The sequence below is a fragment of the Typopeltis vanoorti genome, chromosome 7, assembly GCF_054136105.1.
Source record: "Typopeltis vanoorti isolate ZY-2024b chromosome 7, IOZ_Tvanoo_1.0, whole genome shotgun sequence".
Lineage (NCBI taxonomy): Eukaryota > Metazoa > Arthropoda > Arachnida > Uropygi > Thelyphonidae > Typopeltis > Typopeltis vanoorti.
The window spans coordinates 62,837,004-62,857,179 of record NC_143555.1 but is presented as its reverse complement, the minus strand read 5'-3'; the positions used below and the strand labels follow the sequence as shown (position 1 = coordinate 62,857,179).

Here is a 20,176-nt window from a genome sequence, read left to right as displayed (position 1 = left end):
CCTTTCCCTTCTTGTCCTTTCTATCCCAATGAAAAACACCAAAAGTTAGTAAAATTGCTCAGAGGATTACTTGGATGTTGAAAAACATGCTAACAAGTAAAGATAGGGAAGTTATTATTCCTCTTTATAAGACGATAATTCGGCTACATCTTGACTGTTGATCACAAGGGTTTTTTTGAGGATCAGTAAGTGGTACAGAAAATACAAAGACAAGTAGATAAGTTGATGACAGGTCTGTGGAATGCTCCCTATGAGAATAGGTTGAAGGTTTGTGGATTGTAAAGTTGAGTTGAAAAGCAGAAAAGAGGGACGTGATAGAAACTTATTAATCATTAAAGTAATGATAAGATTCACACACAGTGTCATATTATACTTTTCTTGAGGTGCTAGACTGCTCAGGAGTCCCTCATTGTTGGGGCCTTTAATGCCCCCACCCAGCTGGAGCCTCATGTGCCGGTGCCAAACAAAGAAAATTTTTCAGTAAATGACGATTAGAGAGAGAGAACTAGACGTCACCCCCTGGAAGTTGTAAGAGTGTGCAGACTAAATTTTTTACTCTGAGAATGGTGATTATAATGGATTGCCAGAATTAGTTGAGTGCACTTGACAATAAATGAGTTTAAGGAGAGGTGTTGTTATTATTATTCTTTAGGCCTCCATGGAGTCAAAAGACTCATCGAGGGAGGTGTTTCCTAGAAAATAAGTCTATCAAGACTCATTGTGGAGGTCCCTCCTAGGAAACACAAAGTCTATCATACCACTCCTTGAACTCATTCACCATTCTCACTCCTGCCACTCTGTCAGGATATGCATTCCATTGTTCAACCACCCTCTATGCAAAGAAACCATTCCTCGCCTTCTTGCTCACAGTTTCCTTTCATAACTTCCAGGGATGGCCCCTTGTCATCACTCCTTCCTGCTGTTCAACCATGTGAAAGAACTCGTGAGTGTCAACCCTATAACCACCTCTCAACAGTTTAAAAGTCTCAATCATATCACCTGTCCTTCTATCTAACAAACTCTGCAATCCACATTCTCTCAGCAATCCTCATAACTAACATTGCACTGTACTGTGCAATGTTATTGTATACCTCAAGTATACAATAACAGATACAATGGCAGATTGTATACCTCAAGTCTTCACTTGAGGTATACAATATGCCAGTGTTCAACATTTTTTTCTTAAGTATCTCTTGCATTACTGACTTCTCTCTTCCTTCAAATTCTTTCATCCATTGTACTGCTGCTGTAAGCTGGTTTGCCTTGATACCTTTTACATATCCATTCATCCTCTAAGTCCACATAGTCACTATGAGTAGACTGGGCAAGTATGACATCTCATTCACAATCAGAATCTCTGATGCCATGACCAAGTCCAAACTTTTCATCCTCACATTTGCTCCACCACATCTGCCTAAGACAGTTGTCACTCAAGAAATACAAAAATTCAGTTCCCTTGGTAGTGCACGCTGCCCAGTTTATACTGTTACATTTGAAGTCCCAAATAATGATCATTTGCTTTGCATTTGCCCCCTCACCCCTTATGCAATGGCACTATCTTACCTTCCTTCCATTCCATGGGCACTTTTCCCACAGCCAGACTTTCATTGAAAAGCCAGGTCAAAAGCACTGTCAGTTCCCTAGCACATTCTCTCAACACTTGTGGTGAAATACCATCCAGTCCCACAGCTTTACTGACATCCAGAGTACTCAGTATTTGGAACACACTCTCCTCCTGCACCTCTAAATGTCAAACCGGCCCTATCCCTCTAACATTCAAATGGGCTCCTCCAGGATGAAATACACCAATAAAGTGTTCATTGAACAATTCCACTAGGTCCTCTACATCAGTCACTCTATTCCCATTTTTATCCCACAATGTCATTCGTCCACAGTTATTTCTCTTGCTACTGACCACATAGCTAAAAAATTCCCTAGGATTTTCCTTGGATCTAAGGGCCAATCTTTTCTCATATTCCAGTTTTTCAATACCATACCATACTAGTCACTCTCCTGGCCTGTGTCTTATATTCTTCATGCATCTTCTCTTAACCTGTCTCCTTATATCCCTTCCATAGCCTCTTTTTCGCATGCAGTTCCTGTTTAATATTGTTTGTCATTCACTTTACTCCAAATTGTGTCCTCTTCTTCACTCATGGAATACAGCTTACCATTGCTGATAACAAATATTCCTTCACAATTTCACAAACACTGATTATATCCTGGCCTTCCAATTCCTCCCTCCATGAAACTTTCCCAAGTTGATATCTAAGACTATTATAATCACGTGCCTTATAATTCCACACACTTTCCCATCTCTTTGATACTCCTGCCTGTCTATTCATCTTCCAAGTCAAAACCACATGGTCACTCTCTCCAACTGATGTGAGAGATGTCATCTCAGTTATTATCAACTCTTCTGATGCTATGACCAAATCCAAGATTCTTGAACCTCCTGTTCCCTCTATTACATGTTGCCTAAGACATTTGTCCCTCAAGAATTCTAGAAATTCCATTCCCTTATTACTACATGCATCTTCCTCTCCCCAATTTATACTGCTGTAGTTAAAATCTCCCTTGACAATTATTCTTCTTGCACTTGCCAAGCTCAACTGCCTAAACATCTCCTGCTACCTACACAAAGGGTAGGGAGCAGGAGATGTTTATAGCAACACCCCACTAAATATCCTGTCTTTCCCACCTCTACCACACACCATATGCTTTCAAAACCATTAGTGTCATTTCCCTCCGAAGCCTCCACTCTTAGAGGACATAAGTCGTCACTTATCATAAGCAGTACTCCACCACCACGCTTTCCCTTCTTATCCTGCCAAAAATGCTGTGTATAAAAGTTAGTGTGTATCTGTTACAATGAGTCTGTGGACTCCATGGAGATACCTTTTATAATAATAGTGATAGGTTAATCATATTAGTATTATTGTTAATAATTATTACATTCATTACCTCCTTAGTCACAACACCCAAGTAAAGTTAAAATGAACCCCCCCCCTCTCCTTTGGTGTTTTCTTTAATATTTATTAAAATGTTTTTGTGGATATATTCTAATATATTTCCTTCTTTTTTTCTTTTTCTTTTGTTTTTAGCAAGTTGGATTGGTGGAAGGATATGTATTGTGATATGATTAACGGCACAGGCAAGTTATCAATTGTTTAATGTTCTTATTATAATTGAATTGTGTGACTTGTTACAAACACGAAAGTATAAGCTGTAGAATTTTTTTTTTTATATAATAATTAAAATTTGAATTCAGCACTATGCAGTAATTTACTTATTTATGCAAAAGCAAAAATCTTTTAATGCTTCCATATTCATTTTCATCAAGTATATTTATCTGCATTGTCACATAACACAGTATGATACATTCCAGGTCTGTAATACTTTGAATCAAAATCAGTTCGTGTGCATGCGTGCACACACACATTTTTAGGTTACAATTGTGATCATTACTATAAGATGAGATGCACAATGGTGCTTAAATAAATAACCTTAATTTATTATACAGAGTAAATTCATTGTATAACAGTCGAAAAAAAACCAACAACATAAGAGCTGTGTGATTTAACTGTTCTCACTGCCATGTTATTTATATCATTCACAAAACATGTATTTAACTCTTGGAGTGGTGAATTAAAAATATATATCCTACCTTTTAGACCATATAAATATGTGAAAAAAAAATTGGGAAGGTAGCTAAGAGATTAGCTACTTCCTGTAAAAACCCAGTAGTTAATGTAAATTTACGACTTTACTATGGTTAAAATTTGAACATGTGGCTAATCCTCATTTTTCACAGGTTATGCATTCCAAGAATCCATATAGTGAATTTCTGCATTGAACAGGGGATATCATTTTTTTTTTCATGTCTTTTGGCTGTTTTTATTGATTGATTGGTTTTCTATTTTTTCAGATTGAGAGACTTATTTATTATTATTTGCATGTTGATGGGTATCAGTTTTTGATTTAAATCTTCAATCCACACAATTGAGAATTTTTCCATCTCTTAGATGATTTCATTCTGCGAATGGATGATTTTCAAGAAAGAAGTAACATCTTCATCCTCTTCTTTAATTTTATCCTTATCTATAAATATTGTTCTTATAGTTGACTCACTTTATTTAAATTCATGTACATCATCAACCATCTTAAAACCAGACTTGAGTTTTTGTATGATTTTTAACTTTGTATCGAAACTGATAACAGCACACCTCCTTTTTTGTAGTGTCATATCCTATCCTCACTGTTGTGACTTTCCTTTGTTGGTCATATTGACATGTTTAATGTGTGTAAATTAAACCTGTAATGAATTCCGTACATGTGTGAACAGTTGCATCAAACGTGTGTCGAACTGATGTTTATATACCTCTCTTTTTAAAGTTCATCTTCAAATTAGCAATGAATTTTGAACTCACAGGTATTAGGTGATGTGCAGGGGTAATAGTGCTGCTTAGATGGTACATGTTTAGAAACATATAGACAGTGGTGTAACATATGTATATAGTGCCAAAAAAAAAAAAAAGTGTAAAAGTGAATATGTGTAAATCAGAGATTACATGTCTATCAATACTCTTTTAGGGATAGAATCAAGGTGATGACATGTATCCTGCTTTACTGCTCCAAGCATTAATGACTGGTAGTGCAGCATTAAATGTCTGATTTAACAACTATGATATAGAGGTGGGGATACCCAACTCTATATCATAGCCAGCTCACCACCTCTACATAGCCAGCAAAGGTTGGTCGATTGGTAGAGCCTCTGCTACTAATGGCTCATGCAAAAAGTTAAGTAAGTTTGAGCACAGTTAGTAGTTGGAAGGGGTTCAATCATTCGATGCTGTTGGTACACTCACCCTCAATGAGTCTTTGGATGCCCTGGAGGTGTCACATAATAATAATAATACACAAGTTCATTAATGTTTGATATCAAACCACTCGAACTCATTGATATTTCTCACTCATCTTAACTTTTACCTTGCATCTTCGATTGCAATTCATTGCAATCTTTCTGCTATTTCCTTATTCTTTCGTTTGCTCTTTCACTACTTGGTTTTAAATTTTTTTCTATTCTAATTATTCTGTCTTTTTGGATTCTGTTAATGTGCTTTGTATACCTCATCCTTTCTGATTAAACTTTATTTTTCCCACTCATTCCATTCATGTGCCATCTCCTATCTAGGAGGTTGACTATCATGATGTGACTCATGGTTAACTATGGTATAACAACATGTGGTGAGGACCCTATCTCTTCCACATATTGTCATAAGTATTCATGACTACTTGCCCTATGAACACACATGGATCACAAGGCCGGTTTGCCTGTTCTGAGGGACAAAATACCAGAGTTTCCAGGTAAAAAAACTCTCTACCTCCGTATTATAATGTTCTTATTGAGACCAGCTAATTCACCTTTCATCGAAAGAGATCAGATAAAGGTTCCTCACGTCATAGACAGGAATCGAAACCAGGTCTTTCTGACCAAAGGGCTTTGTCTATACTGATTGAGCTATGGAGGCTCTTTCCCACTCATCAACAAACTAATAAATGAAATATCAGAAGTTTTTGCTACCATGGAATAAAGCACATTATTTGAATAGCAGTGTTTACTCATTTTATCACTCATGTGAAGGTATAACATACCTTCACATGAGTCCTTCAACAGGGGAAACTTAAACTTTCATTGCTTGACTTCAAAGACAATAATATCCTGACATTAATCATTGTTATAATAGTTTTAGAGCTAAATCCAGAAAGAAAGTTCCAACCTCCATAACTCTGTTTCACCTGCTATCCAAAGGTGATCTGATAGTTATTTCTACTGCATTTCCTTATCACTCACCATTTAGCTGTTCTGCATGATTTCTGGACTATAACCACCCATCTGATTACAGTGGATGAAATTTAGCAACAGTTGTATGCTTTATATTTATGTTATATCAATGGTACGTTCTGCATATATACTTAGATTAATGTTTAAAATGCATCATAGCTGGTTGAATGGTTAAGCCTGTTGACAACAAATCTCTCATTTTATCACATGAGATTGCACAAAAATATTTTGAAATTATAAAATGTTCTTATGTAATGTAGCTGCCTTGGGTTAAACTCATGAAATTACAATTGAAATCCCAGGACTTATCACAGAAGGCCACTCCTTTCTTCCCTCTACAATCCACCTTCATTTCACCCAATAAATGGTTTATCCATTAATTGAATGTCTTCTCTACCTGGTTTACCTGTTTTGCAAAAAAGAGAAGAGGAAGATTCAAATCTGAGTTTCTGGAAGAAAACAATCTTTTACCTTCGTATGAGACTGGCCAACTCATCTTCAATTGTAAAAAAAAAAAAGTTTGTCATTTGTCATGATGAGATTTGAAGGTAGGGTTTTTCCACTCAAAGGATACAAAGCCTGTAATGAAAATTAGAGACTCGTATACTCTTCAGTCTTTTGATGTCTCTCATATGTTATAGCCTCCTTTCACTTCAGTGAGACTTTTCTTTTTGGCCAAAATTATACATTGAATAACAGGTCAACAACATTAGAGGTCTTTGGCATACTCTTACAAGAGATGATACTTCTGACACCTTGTGGTGTCAGAGGAAGATTATTTGATAGAACTGCTAAATCCAAGATAAGTCATTTTTGGATGCATTCTGTGGTAGAAGAGAGGAAAATTAGAAGTTTTTATTATTTAGTATGGTTGTAGTATAGTATAGTTTATACTTATAGTATTACATAAGTGGAGCTTATAGTAGAGCATTTAGTATAGTTGTAGTAATTTCTAGTACTCGGCACTATTTGAATGATGGCTGCAGCTCAAATTACTAATGGCATGTCGCCAAGTCCTCCCCCATTTAAGGACCACATTTTGCATAGCATACTATAGGATTTTGTGGTATGCAGTGCTTATGACATGTATGCATCCCGACAGGTGAGAGATGGGGAAGTACAATGGAAAATGTAAGAAATGGGAACAACTTTATAAGTTAGAAATTAGCATGACTGATCTCAGCAGTGTTGCATCAGAGGTGGGAGAATGTCAACCTAGAGAGAGTAGTGTGATAGAGGGAGAGGATAACAAGCAAATTATAAATGAAAAATAAGAGTGGGGAGTATGGAAAGTTTGCATGATTGTAAAGTTTTCAAAGATGGCCTTAATTGGAAGGATGAATGGCGAGCAAGATGGGTAGTTTGCAGAGAGAGAGAGAGAGAGATGTGCTGAAAGTGGAGGTGGAATGTCTCAATGCAAGGCAAATCATAGTAGAAGAGAGTTATGGGAATGATAGGAGAGGAGAGAATAAAAACAGTAGAAGAAAGGGAATGCTGGAACTAGGGATAGAAAGATGCCAGGAGAGCATCTAAGTAGGGGAACACAGAGAGAAAGTGTTAGAGGAGAGAGAAAGAGTGAGGGATACAGGTAAGCAATCAAGGAACAGAGTGGTAAGAGGTGTGATGTATGGAAACTTGATCTGTGGTATGCAAGATAGGATGGAAGAGGAGTGTTTGCTTTCAAGAATGATAAAAAGTGTGGCTATGGCAATTAAGCAGAGTGAAAGGGTGAAAGATGATTGTGATGGTGGGCACAAATAAACTTGAGAGGCAGTGTAAATCGGGTGGTGAGAGATGTTGAGATTCATGCTTGAGGTTGTACAGAAGAAAACTCAGAGAGGGAAGATAGTGTGTGTTGCCCATGTATGATAATGATGAGCTGAGTAGAAGAGCATTAATTATGAATAGCATGATAGCCAGAATGTGTCAGAAGAGAGGTTTGAAATACGTGGATGCTTGGAGAGCATTTGATGACAGAAAGGAACTGTATGCGAGAGACTGCTTGCATTTGAATGAGAAAGGATGTAGGCTGGAGAGATTGCTGTTCTCTGAACGAGTTGGTGTTTCAATGCAGGGAAACTAGAATTACCAGGGTGGATGGTAGCCGGGGGTGGCTTCATGTGGGAATACATGCTTGGGAGAAGGGGGGGAACACATCAGGTAATGCTGAGTCCAGTGGAGTCTGGAGGGGATAATGATAGCTATATAAACAGTGACATTTTTATGAATTCCATGAGTATTCAGAATGAAGGAGATTAATTGGTGGCTCTGATAGCATCAGCCTTTCCAAAGATTATTGGGATCTCTGAGATGTGGTTGAAGGAAGATGATATAATAACAAAAATAGAAGTAGCAGGGTACAGCATTTTTCAACAGGACAAGAAGGAAAAACGCGGTGATGGAGTATTGTTTATGATAAGTGATGAATTATGTCCTCCCAGAGTGGAGGTTTTGGAGGGCAACGACACTAATGGTTTTGAAAGCATGTGGCATGAGATACAGGTGCGCATGCCCAGATATTTAGTGGGGTGTTGCTAAAAGTGAAGGTGCACAGAGGGTGAGGAGCAGGAGATGTTTAGGCAGTTGAGCTTGGCAAGTGCAAAAAGAATGATTGTTATGGAAGATTTTAACTATGGCAGTATAAATTCAGAAGAGGAAAATGCATGTAGTAATAAGGGAATGGAATTTCTAAAATTCATCATCAAATACCTGATATGTACATGAAAAACTTATATCATTACTAACTCCTGTCTACAATTTTTCTCCAATTCTGTTACCTGTCAAGACTCCAACATTATCAGATCTTATATTTCTATCTTCTAAGACACTTTTTACTGTATCAATCCACCTATATCTTATTCTTCCTCTGGATCTTTTTCCTGCCAGCCTGGCAGAGAACACTTGTTTTGCTAATCTTTCCTTTCCCATTTTGTTTAGGTGACCAGGGGATAAATTAACTATGGAAAGGGTACAGAAGCAGATAACAAAGATGGTTTCAGGACTGTACAATGTTAGTTATGAGGATAGGCTGAGGTATTGTGGACTGCAGCGTTTAGTAGATAGGAGAAGTGATATGATTGAGACTTTTAAACTGTTGAGAGGTAGTTACAGGGTTGACACTGTGGAGTTCTTTTGCTTGGGGGGAACAGCGGGAAGGAGCAATGACAAGGGGCCATCCTTGGAAGTATAAAAAGGAAGCTGTGAGCAAGAGGGTGAGGAGTTGTTTCTTTGCATTGAGGATGGTTAAACCATGCAATGCATTGGCTGATAGTAGTGAGAGCATGAACAGTCAATTAGTTCAAGGAGTGGTATGATACTCTGTGTTTTCTAGAAAGAACCTCCCACCATTAGACTTCATGGAGGCCTGAATCAATAATAATAATAATAATTTTCTGTAATATTGGCAAAATTTATTTATTGTGATAATTCAGATGATGCTCGGTATTTGTCAAGGTAGTTGATAGGATAGGTTGTGGTTTTTTTGTGTAATTGTTGCATACAGTTAATCTAAGCAAAATGATGATGAGAATCAATATACTTTGGTCTTTAAAAAAAAATACTACTCCATGTAGTAGCATTTTTCATTGATGTTTTTTTGTAATGAGTGTGGTATGTATGCATAATTGAGAGAATGTGGATTATGTATTTATGGAGTGAAAAAAAAAATGAAAAAGTATAAATTTGCAGAAAGATATCTTGGACTGTGAGATGTTAAAAAATTTAATAAAGAGTGAATATTAGACAAAGGGCAGAAAACAGCGAAGAGCATAAGTTGGTATCAACCAGAAAGGTGAGTGAGAAAATATGATTGTGACTATTGATGAGACTGAAAGAGCAGAAACAAGTGTGATTGTAGGTAGAGATAGCATGACTCAAGGAACAAAAGCAAATGGGTTTCTGAAAACAGAGTGAGCATGACTGAAGCAGCAGAAGCAAGTGTAATTGTGGCAGCAGAAGAGAGCATGATTGCCAGAATACAAGACTTGAAGAATGAGAGGATTAAGATGAGAAAACAAGTGGTATGTGAAAAAATGAGATTATCCATTTGGTGGATCCAAATGGAAGGGTACAAATGAATAAAATGAAAGATAGTAAAGGTGGCAAATGGTTTAAGAGCAGTTAATCTGCATGATTAACTGCTCTTTATTAAAAATTCCCTTATTAAAGGTATAGTGGATGAAAGGTGTACAAGATCTCTTTTCCCCACAAGGGGGAGATGAACATATTAATGGTTAGTTAATGCATTGAATATGACAAGGGATTTAGTTGTGGTTGTAGGAACAAATGATGTTAGACCAGTACAGAGAAAATGTGAGGATGGATATTAGGACACTGTTGGGGAGAGTAGATGCCACTGTGAAGTAGGAAAGGTAGTTAGCATATTGTTCAGGTACAATAATGATGAATTGAAATGGCAAGCAAAAAATCATAGATGACTTCCTTACAGAGTTATGTGAGGAGAAAGGAGTGCAGTTTGATGTGTGGAATGCATTCGAAGCATGAATGGAATTTTACAAATAAGATGGATTGCATTTAAATAGATTTGGTATGAATCGACTGGAGAGACTGTTGCTAGAAGTGTGGAATGCATTCAAAGCATGAATGGAATTTTACAAATAAGATGGATTGCATTTAAATAGATTTGGTATGAATCGACTGGAGAGACTGTTGCTAGAAGGAAATGCAATACGCACAGAGGATTAAAGGAAGTGAGATATGATGTAAAAGAGTAGGAGAGTGGAATGGGTAAGACTGACATGTTTATGAATGGAGAGGAGCAGTACAAATGAGAATGTAAGAACAGGAATGCAAGAGAGACATCAAAAAGAGGAGGAGATGGGATGAATAGGGAGGCGATATAAGAAATTGATTCCACAAGTAGAAATGAATGCATGTATGACTTCCAGAATCCACTTCTCCTTACATTTTCTCCATGTCCATCCTCTTCCATTTGTCCCTGAAATGCATTCTGCACATTAAAAACCATCTCTTTCTCCTCATATAGCATTAGAATGGGATTGTCTGGATATGTAGTGAGTAGTTGAGTCTGTGGAGATGACTGGGTTAATAGGTATAAAGATCAGTGGCAGGCACCAGGTGGTATCAAGTTGCAGATTAGGGATGGTATAGGAAGAACTAGTTATAAACCAAGAAATAAATTTAAGTGCTTTTATGAATACCAGGAGTATCAGAAATAAGGAAGATCAATTTGTTGCACTGACTGTTTCTTCATGAAAATACTTACCATAAGTGAAATGGTTGGTTGTGGATGACATCCTGATGGGAATTGAAAGAGATAGTATGACTTTTTTTCTAAGAATAGGAAGGGCAATAAGGAAGGAGTGATGATAGCATGAGGATTATGTCTGTAATGTTTAGATGCAAAGGAAAAATTAGTTTATTGTTCACTTGGTTAGACTATAATAAATTTAGTTTAATCCTTTATCCAAGTGTGAGCAAACTAAGTTTGCACCTGAAAGTATCTTCAGGGCTGGGGTAAGGTGGTACAACACCGGCAACTCGTTGCAAAGGTGGAGGAAGAACATCACTCCTATCTCAGTATCTCCCATAATGCAAAAAACATCTCCTTGTGGATATGTATAATGTTATGCATTAAGGGAAGGGCCACTACCCAGACTAGTTTCGACCTTTAGCGATGACCTTGCTAATGCTTCTGCTTGGTATCTCCACTTGGGCCTGGCTCCCACTGAAGAGACCTCAATAAAGTTGGAAACTAGTCTGGGTAGTGGCCCTTCCCTTAATGCATAATATTAGTCAATTATGCATTAAGGGAAGTAATAAAAGTAATAAAAGTAAAATGAATCTAAATGTTTGTTAATAATTTATCCTATCCTGACCTCTGGTGTGTGTGTGGGGGGGGAAACTGAACTACATTAAACAATTTCTGTAGTCCTTTTCTATTGAAATTTTTTTCTGTCTGGGGTTATTCTGGTTGCTATATGGGTTGACGATGCGTCCTCCACATTCTTGGAATAATTAATCCATTTTTGTTCAGATTTGGATGATATTTCAGCATTTCACAGGCTTCTTTGAATTTTCTTTCAAACCAGGTTTTGGTGTGGTGTAGGGAGTTAGTGCCTTTGCAGTCAATTCTTTGTCATGTTTGGAGTGTGTGGTCTGATAAGTAAAACAGGCCTATCAGACCACGCACTCCAAACATGCCACAGAATTGCCTGTGCCTAAGTTCCTACACCGCACCAAAACCTGGTTTGAAAGAAAATTCAAAGAAGCTTGTGAAATTCTGAAACATCATCTAAATCTGAACAGAAATGATGGGTTAATTATTCCAAGAATTTGGAGGACCCATCTTCAATCCGTATAGCAACCAGAACAATCCCAGACAGTAGAAAATCTCAATACAAAAGGACTGTAGAAATTGTTAATGTAGTTCAGTGTTTTTGTTTTTGTTTTTTTAACTCGCCAAAGGTCAGGCTAGGATAAATGATTTAACAAACATTTATATTCATTTTACTTTTGTATAGTGCAGCATCATTTAGCTTGTATCCTGTACACTTGTATGTTTTCCTGATGATGACCTCAATACAGAGATCAAAACATTGATTGTTACTTGCGCAATGTTAAGTAAAGTAATTATTCCAATATGCGTGTTGTCTCAATAAATTCTTCTCTATGAAAAAGGATGTATGCAGAACTACAAGGCTAACGATCATGTAAAATATCGATGATTTGGGCTGTAGCACAGAAATAAGAGTTTGGTTGATAGAAGACAGATGCCCACTTTTTTATATGTAAATCCCACCTACCAAAAGTTATAAACTTATAGCACATTAGTACCATGGATAAGAAGATTTTTATAATCAGTTCAGCATATTTATTTTTACATAATCTGAAACTCTTTTCTAGAGAGCAACTGTGGAACTTTTTCAAGCCACTTCAGGTCTACAATAAGTGGGATGGTGGTCTCACACCTCGGGCACTGATTGAGAGATATTAACAGCAGCAGTGAGTGAAAAGGCTAAGCATGTAAAATGGATTAATGAAGAGGTTGGGCATGCAATCTGCAAAAAAAAAAAAAGATTTATAGGGGACAGCACAAGATAAAGTAATAAATAGGATGGTGTTAATGGATGAAAATGATAGATTGTTCAGTGAATTTGAGCATAAATTAAAGATGTCAAGAAATTATATTCTTGGTTTAATCCTTGATCCAAGTGAAAGCAAACAAAATTTGCTTGTGAAGTAACTTCAAGACTGGGATACTAATATCTCATAGACATATCCTTATGGCCATATATAATGCTATGCATTATGGGAAGGGTCACTACCCAGACCAGTTTCAACCTTTATTGAGGTCTTATCAGTAGGAGTCAGACCCAGAAGTGATACTAAGACAATTGACATTTATGTCTTTAGGGTGAAGCAAGATGCTTTTCATATTCCCCGCTGTCTGTTGTGGTTATAGTGAAGGTAGAATTTATGAGCAGTTTGCTTGCCCTGGATGGGCATTATGATTATGCATCACTACAGGAAGTTAAAATGACTTTTGGTTTGTTATATTTGAACATATCCGTTGCCTCCTATGCTACAGCTTGCTGAACTAGATCGTTGGGATGTATGGATGTCTTTAGGAAGAACTTAGCTGCTACAGATTGTAGGAAAGAGAAGATGTAAGGAATATTTCTGTCTCGATGAAGTTGATTGTTTCTGACATACCATGGGGCATTCAGAATCATTCTGAAACACTTGTTCTGTACTTGTTGTATTTTGATAATGTTAGTATTAGAGGTGTGGCTCCAGGCTGGAGAGGCATAGATGATTATAGGATGAATCGTCATCTGGTATAGCTACAATTTGATTCTGTTGCTGAGCTTGCTATTTCTATTAATTAGCAGATAAATCTGAGCGATGGCTTTAGATGCCTTTGAGCACATAAACTTGATGTGTTGGTTGAAAGTTAGCTTTTTGTCGAGCATTACACCCAGGTATTTTGTTTCTGTCTGCCAGAGAATTTTAGTATTGAACAGCAATATGTCTCCTGCAGGAGGTATTGGCCTTTTCATGAAGAGAATGGCTGAGCCTTTTTGGGGGTTGACTTCCAATCTCCATTTGGAGAACCAACCCTCCAACTTTAGAAGGTTTTCTTGAAGCTTTTTGGTAATGAGGTGTGGTCGGAGAGATCTGGCTAACAATGCTGTGTCATCTGCATATAGGGCCATGATGGATGACATCGAGTTGTGCGGGATATCTGACATGTATGTAGAGAACAGCAATGGAGCCAATAGGGATCCCTGTGGTACTCCGGCCAAGATATGGCGCTGAGATGAGGTAGTACCATTGATTCTAACTTGCATGGTTCTGTTTTGAAGATATGATCTGATTAAATGTACCATTTTCAGAGAGATACTGGCTGAGATGAGGTGGTGTAACAGTCCAAAATGCCATATTTTGTCAAATGCTTTGAATAGGTCTAGAAAAACAGCTCCTGTTCACTGGTGGTGGTTAAAGCTGGTGGTGATGTATTCCACAATTCGATGGATTTGTAAGGTGGTCCTATGGTGTTGCCGAAAGCCGAACTGCTCTTTAGGAATGATGTCTAATTCATTTACAGAGGCTTGAAGTCGAGAGAGAGGATGACCTTCTCCACAACCTTACCCGGATTGGAGATGGGACTGATTGGATGATAATTGTGGGGGAGGTGTGGGTCCTTGCCTGGTTTATGAATTGGGATTACGTCAGCCTGTTTCCAAATGGAAGGAAAATAGCGAAACCTTAAGATGGCATTAATGATTATAGTCAAATGCACTACAGCTTTATGGGGGGTGATACTAAGGTTGAAGTAATGCAGAAGTCACATTTCCATATACAAGTAGCCAATAAGTGTTGCATCTTATTACTAAAATACTCTGGATTAGACACAAATGTTGAAAGTTTTCCCACTTGGTTATACTATAAATTAAAGATGCAAGAAATTATATTCTTGGTTTAGTCCTTTATCCAAGTGTAAGCAAACAAAGTTTGCACTTGAAGTAACTTCATAACTGGGCAACTCATATAAGAGGAAATCATTTAACCAGCACCCAAGATATTTAAATTTTATCACTCTATTTGTTTCTTATTTAAAGAAAGTGCTGAATTAAGAATTGGTTTCTTGCTCATGATCATGAATTTAGTTTTGGTGATATGTATTCTTATTCCCATTTTTTCACTCTCTTTGTTCACTAGTTTGAGAAGATTTTGAAGATGGTGAATATTGTCAGCCAGGAGAGCTGTGTCATCAGTGTATATCGGATGTTATTGATAATTTCACCATTTACATTAATCTCTTCCTTTCAAGATATTTTGAAATATGGCTTCTGAGTATATGTTAAAAACAAGAGGTGACAGCACACATCCTTGCCTTACTCTTGTTTGATGTTAATGGAGTCTATAATAATGTCATCAACTTGAACGGATGCCTTTTGGTTCCAATATAAGTTTTTGATGATCCTGATGTCTTTAATCCAATTCTTTTTAATAATTCAATCATTTTAGGATGTTGGACTTTGTCAAATGCTTTCCCAAAGTCAATGAAGCAAATGAATACTTTCTTGTTTTGGTCGCTACATTTTTGGAATAAGATTTGAGAACAGAAAAGAGCTTCTCTCATTCCCAAACTACTTCTAAAGCTGAATTGAGTATCAATGATGGCATCTTAACATTTTCTGTTTATTCTTTTTTTTTTAATTATTTTCAGAAACATTCTGAGAATATGACTCATTAGACTGATCATTCTACAGTCATTACAAGTTTTCGCATTTGCTTTTTTAAGTAGCATGATAAGGTTGACGGTAACCAGTGTTCAGAGATTATGCCTGTATTGTTGATCGTATTAGATAGTTTTACTAATACAGTGATGTTGTTGCCTTCTAATAACTTTACTATTTCTGCTTGTATTCTATTAGGGCCTAAGTTCTTTATCATTTTTAGCCAAGTTCAGTGCATATTTACCTCTGATCTTAGAATACATGGACCTTCCATCTGTTCATAAGTATTTTCCGAGTTTTGTCTTTTATCAGTAAAGAGTTCTCCATATTTCATCCATTCTTGTATTTTATAATCCTTTTCAGATATTATTTCTTCCTTTTTGTTTTGAAGGATACATAGTTTATTCTTAAATATACCTGAGGTCTCTTTCAGTTTTTTGTGTGTGGATTAAAACTGTCATGCTTTTCCTGTAGAAATTCTATTTCTCTACATTTTTCATTCATCCAGATTTCTTTTGCTTCGATCTTGTCTTTAATAATTTTCTGAACCTCTTTTTATTTTGTTGGACTATGATTTTTATATGATCTGTGTTGATCCATGAGAGAGAGAATTTTGTTAGTTATCCAGTCTTTCTTTTTTACTGCTCTATCAGGACACAAAGTATTAGCACATTCCTCTATGAAGACAGATTTTGTCCCATGATTCATCAGCCCTCATGACATCATTCTTGTTTCAGATCTTGACTCAGTATTTTTCTTATGTCTGGGTTTTTTTAAACTTTCCTAGATCAAACCTTTTTTGTCGATGTTTCTTAAGGATAGCTTTCAGTCTAAGTTTTAAGTCTGTCTCCAGTAAATAAAGATCAGATGCAATATCCATACTAGGATAAGTTTTTTGTACTCTTTATGGAATTTTGAAATCATTGATTAATTAGAAAGTAATCAATTTGGTTTCTGACTATATTTGTATTATTATCCTGTGGTGATCCCCAAGTATATAGCTTTTAGGGTGGTAGCTTAAACCATGTGTTTATGATTAGGCTCCTCTTCTTGGCAGAATTGAATAAGACTGTCTCCTCACTCATTTCTTGTTTCCAGTCCATGTTTGTCACCACTTCTACCTTTCTCAACATTAGCATTGAAATTATCCCATGACGATGTTAATATCATGTTTCTTTTAATTGATCATAAAATTGTTGTTTATTTTTTAACGGTATATATTAGAACACGGAATAATAAGTAAATAATTATTTATTAACTTATTGCTGGTGTTATAACCAGCATCTTCAGAGCACAAAAACCCAGTTTGTCACAATATACGAGACTATAACAACATGGTGTAATCAATGGACTAGTTAAACAAAATTGTAGCAGCAACACAAAGACTAAAGTCCTGATTTTGGCGCCCTCTATCTGAAAAAAAAAAAAAAAATCCCTCCCACTATCCACCACAGAGAACTACAACAAAACAGTCACCATCCCATACATTAAAGGCACATCTGAGAAGAGTTCGAGAATTCTTAATAAACATAAACTACGCACCGTATTCAGACCGTGTGTCAAATTAGCAACTCTTATCCATTCACCCAAGGACAGCATTCCTCCTTTATCACATCCAGGAGTCTACGAAGTATCCTGCTCATGTAATCAAGCCTACTATGGTCAAACAGGAAGAACTGTGAACATCCGCATCAATGAACATAAAAGATACATCCGGCATTATTACTATGGTAAGTCAGGCCTAGCAGACCATGCTCTGGATACCCCTGCACACAGGATCAACTGGAAGAACACAAAAAAGTACTGCACAGAAGCTCTTACAAGTCAGAGAGATTGTTCTTAGAGGCAACAGAAGCCCTGAAACACACTCCAAATCTCAATAAATATGGCTGTATAAATTTGCCTAAAATCTGGGAGACAGTCATCTTAAGAAAAAACTAGTACCGGTTTTTTTCTCTGTTTAGGACTCTAGTCTTGTGTGATAGCTGCAATTTTTTTTTTTTCAGATAGAGGGCGCCAAAATCAGGACTTTAGTCTTTGTGTTGCTGCTACAATTTTGTTTAACTACTCCGTTGATTACACCATGTTGTTATAGTCTCGTGTATTGTGACAAACTGGGTTTTTGTGCTCTGAAGATGCTGGTTATAACACCAGCGAAATATCAGCATTAAGTTAATAAATAATTATTTACTTGTTTTTCTGTGTTCTAATATATACCGTTAAAAATAAACAACATGTATGATTAATGCACAAGTCTGTCTACGTGATCATAAAATTATTCAATCTCATTATCATTCATTGTCAGCAGTAGGGGCATAGACCTGTAAGATTGATATCTAGTGGTTGACCTTTCAGAGTACTTATGTCTGTTTTTTTTTTTTTTAACTTTTTTGTCATGTTGACCTTTTTAATAACATCATCCTGTCTGAGTAGGGGATGATTATAAGTGACTTATTGCCATCTTTGTTTAACATTATTCCATCCCCGTTTTGATGATTGTTTTCACTACTTCCAGAGTGGTACATTGTTATGTCATCAACTTGAGTTTTGCCTGATGGATGTTGCAGACTCAGTGGTAATCTGTCCTTTTCAATATACAGGAAGCCCACTCACACAAGCAGATATATTCACGCCCTTTCTCATCACTTCTCCCCTCTCAACAATACGGTATCATTAAAACCTTAACTTATAGAGCCTATAACCTTTGTTCCAGTGAGTCCTCTCTTACAGCAGAACTTAATCATATACATCACACCTTAACACCTTATCTAATGGCTTAACACCTTATGATAATGGCTACAGTCCCACAGTATTAAAAAAAAAAAAAAAAAAAAAAATCCTTCCCCATTCCTCGACCTTCTATTCAGAAAGATTTTAATAATGCTATCATCCATATGTCTGAGGCACTTCAGGAAAAAAAAAAAATAGCCAGAATCTTAAAGAAATGCAATCTATGCACGGTTTCAATCTCCACCAAAAGCTTGCATGGATAGGGGCTTGAAATTTTGTGGACATTTTGTAAAATTATGAGGCCAACACAGTGGATTATGGGAATGATATGAAGAACACTGACATATAGAAGTAAGGATGTTATGATTCCATTGTATAAGGCTTTGATCAGGCCACATGGACTACTGGGCACAGATTTGGTTGCCCAGTTTTCAAAAGGATGATGAGATGTTGGAGAGTTTCAGATATGATTGACTAATTCAGTTTTGGATCTCTGGAATGCGGAGTATAATGAAAGATTGAGAGAGTGCAAATTTGCAGATCCTAGTGGATAGAAGGAAGTGGGGGGGGGGGGAACATAATCTACGAGACAGGTAAGTTGGTAAGGGATAATTACCAGATTAATGTGGATGAGATTTTTTATAAAATGTTTGGAGAACGGAGAGAACAAGAGGCCATCCCTGCAATCTGTATAAGAAGGTTGTGAACAGGGGAGTGAGGAGTAGATTTTTTGCATGGAGAGTGGTGGGTGATTGGAATGCATTGCCTGAAAGTGTGGGGCATGCAGAGACAGTGAATGCATTTAAGTAAAAGCATGAGCTATGCATCTGAGAGTGAGATCTCCTGTGATTAGTGTCTTGGCTCCATAGAGGTCTTATGATAATAATAATTATTTCAGGAGTGGTTGTTCAAGTATTGGAAAAGTTAAAAGTAAAATCCAACAGTGGGTGGATAACGATATGATATTCCATTTCGGGCAGCATGGCTTTGTAAAATGTAAGTCCTGCCTTAATAATTTACTAATGTTTTATAATAGTCACAGTAGAATTAGATAAGGGAAATGGCTACAGCCCAATACTACTGGATTTTGCAAAGAATCTGACAGAATACCACATGGAGAACTATTGCAAAAGTTGGAGCAAGTGGGAATGAGTATGAAGCTGATGCCATGGATAGTGAACAGGGTGGCAACACACACACACTAGAAAGTAGTATATGGTGAGCAGAATCTAGAAGAATGAAGGTGACTAGTGGAGTAACTCAGAATTCTGTACTAGGGCCACTACTCTTTAATTTGTATATCAGTGATGTGGAGAAATATTTCAAGTTTTTTTTTGGGTGGTGGTGGGGGGGGGGGTATATTCAGTTGTTTGCTGTGATGCAAAACTGGGAAGGACAATAATGGTTGATAAAGGTGATGTAGATATCCTGTAGGATGATTTAAATAAATTAACATTGTGGGCAAAGGATAATGATTACCAATTTAGCATTGAAAAATGTAAGGTATGAACTTAGGGTTATGTACTGTGTATCACACTGATGGTACTGGATTGAAAGATTAGTTAGGTTAGGGACTTGGGGATAATGGTGGAAAGAGAGTTGAAGTTCAGATGGCATATTGCAAAAGTTTGTGAAATAACTCAAAGTATTATTTGGATATTGAAAAACCTGCTAAGGGAGCTTATTATCCTTCTTTATAAGGCTGAGTCAGCTGCATGTTTATTGTGCACAGATTTGGTCATCACCTGTATTTCTTGGGGGGGGGGGATCAGGAGGCGGTAGAGGGGATTCAGAGATGAGTATCCAAGCTGGTCTGTGGAATATTCCCTATGAGGATAGGTTTGAAGGTGTATGAGTCACAAAGTTTAGTTAATAG

At 36.9% G+C, this 20,176-nt stretch overlaps 1 protein-coding gene across 2 annotated transcripts in view; it reads left to right on the top strand.

Moving 5' to 3' along the window:
* Window positions 1-20,176, top strand: part of LOC150104728 (lysosome membrane protein 2-like) — a 360,554-nt gene that overhangs the window by 251,795 nt on the left and 88,583 nt on the right. For both annotated transcript variants that reach the window (XM_090395908.1, XM_090395909.1), the window contains exon 6: window positions 3,105-3,154. In XM_090395908.1, coding sequence (XP_090252034.1) covers window positions 3,105-3,154 — 50 coding nt within the window. The remainder of the gene's footprint in view (window positions 1-3,104; window positions 3,155-20,176) is intronic.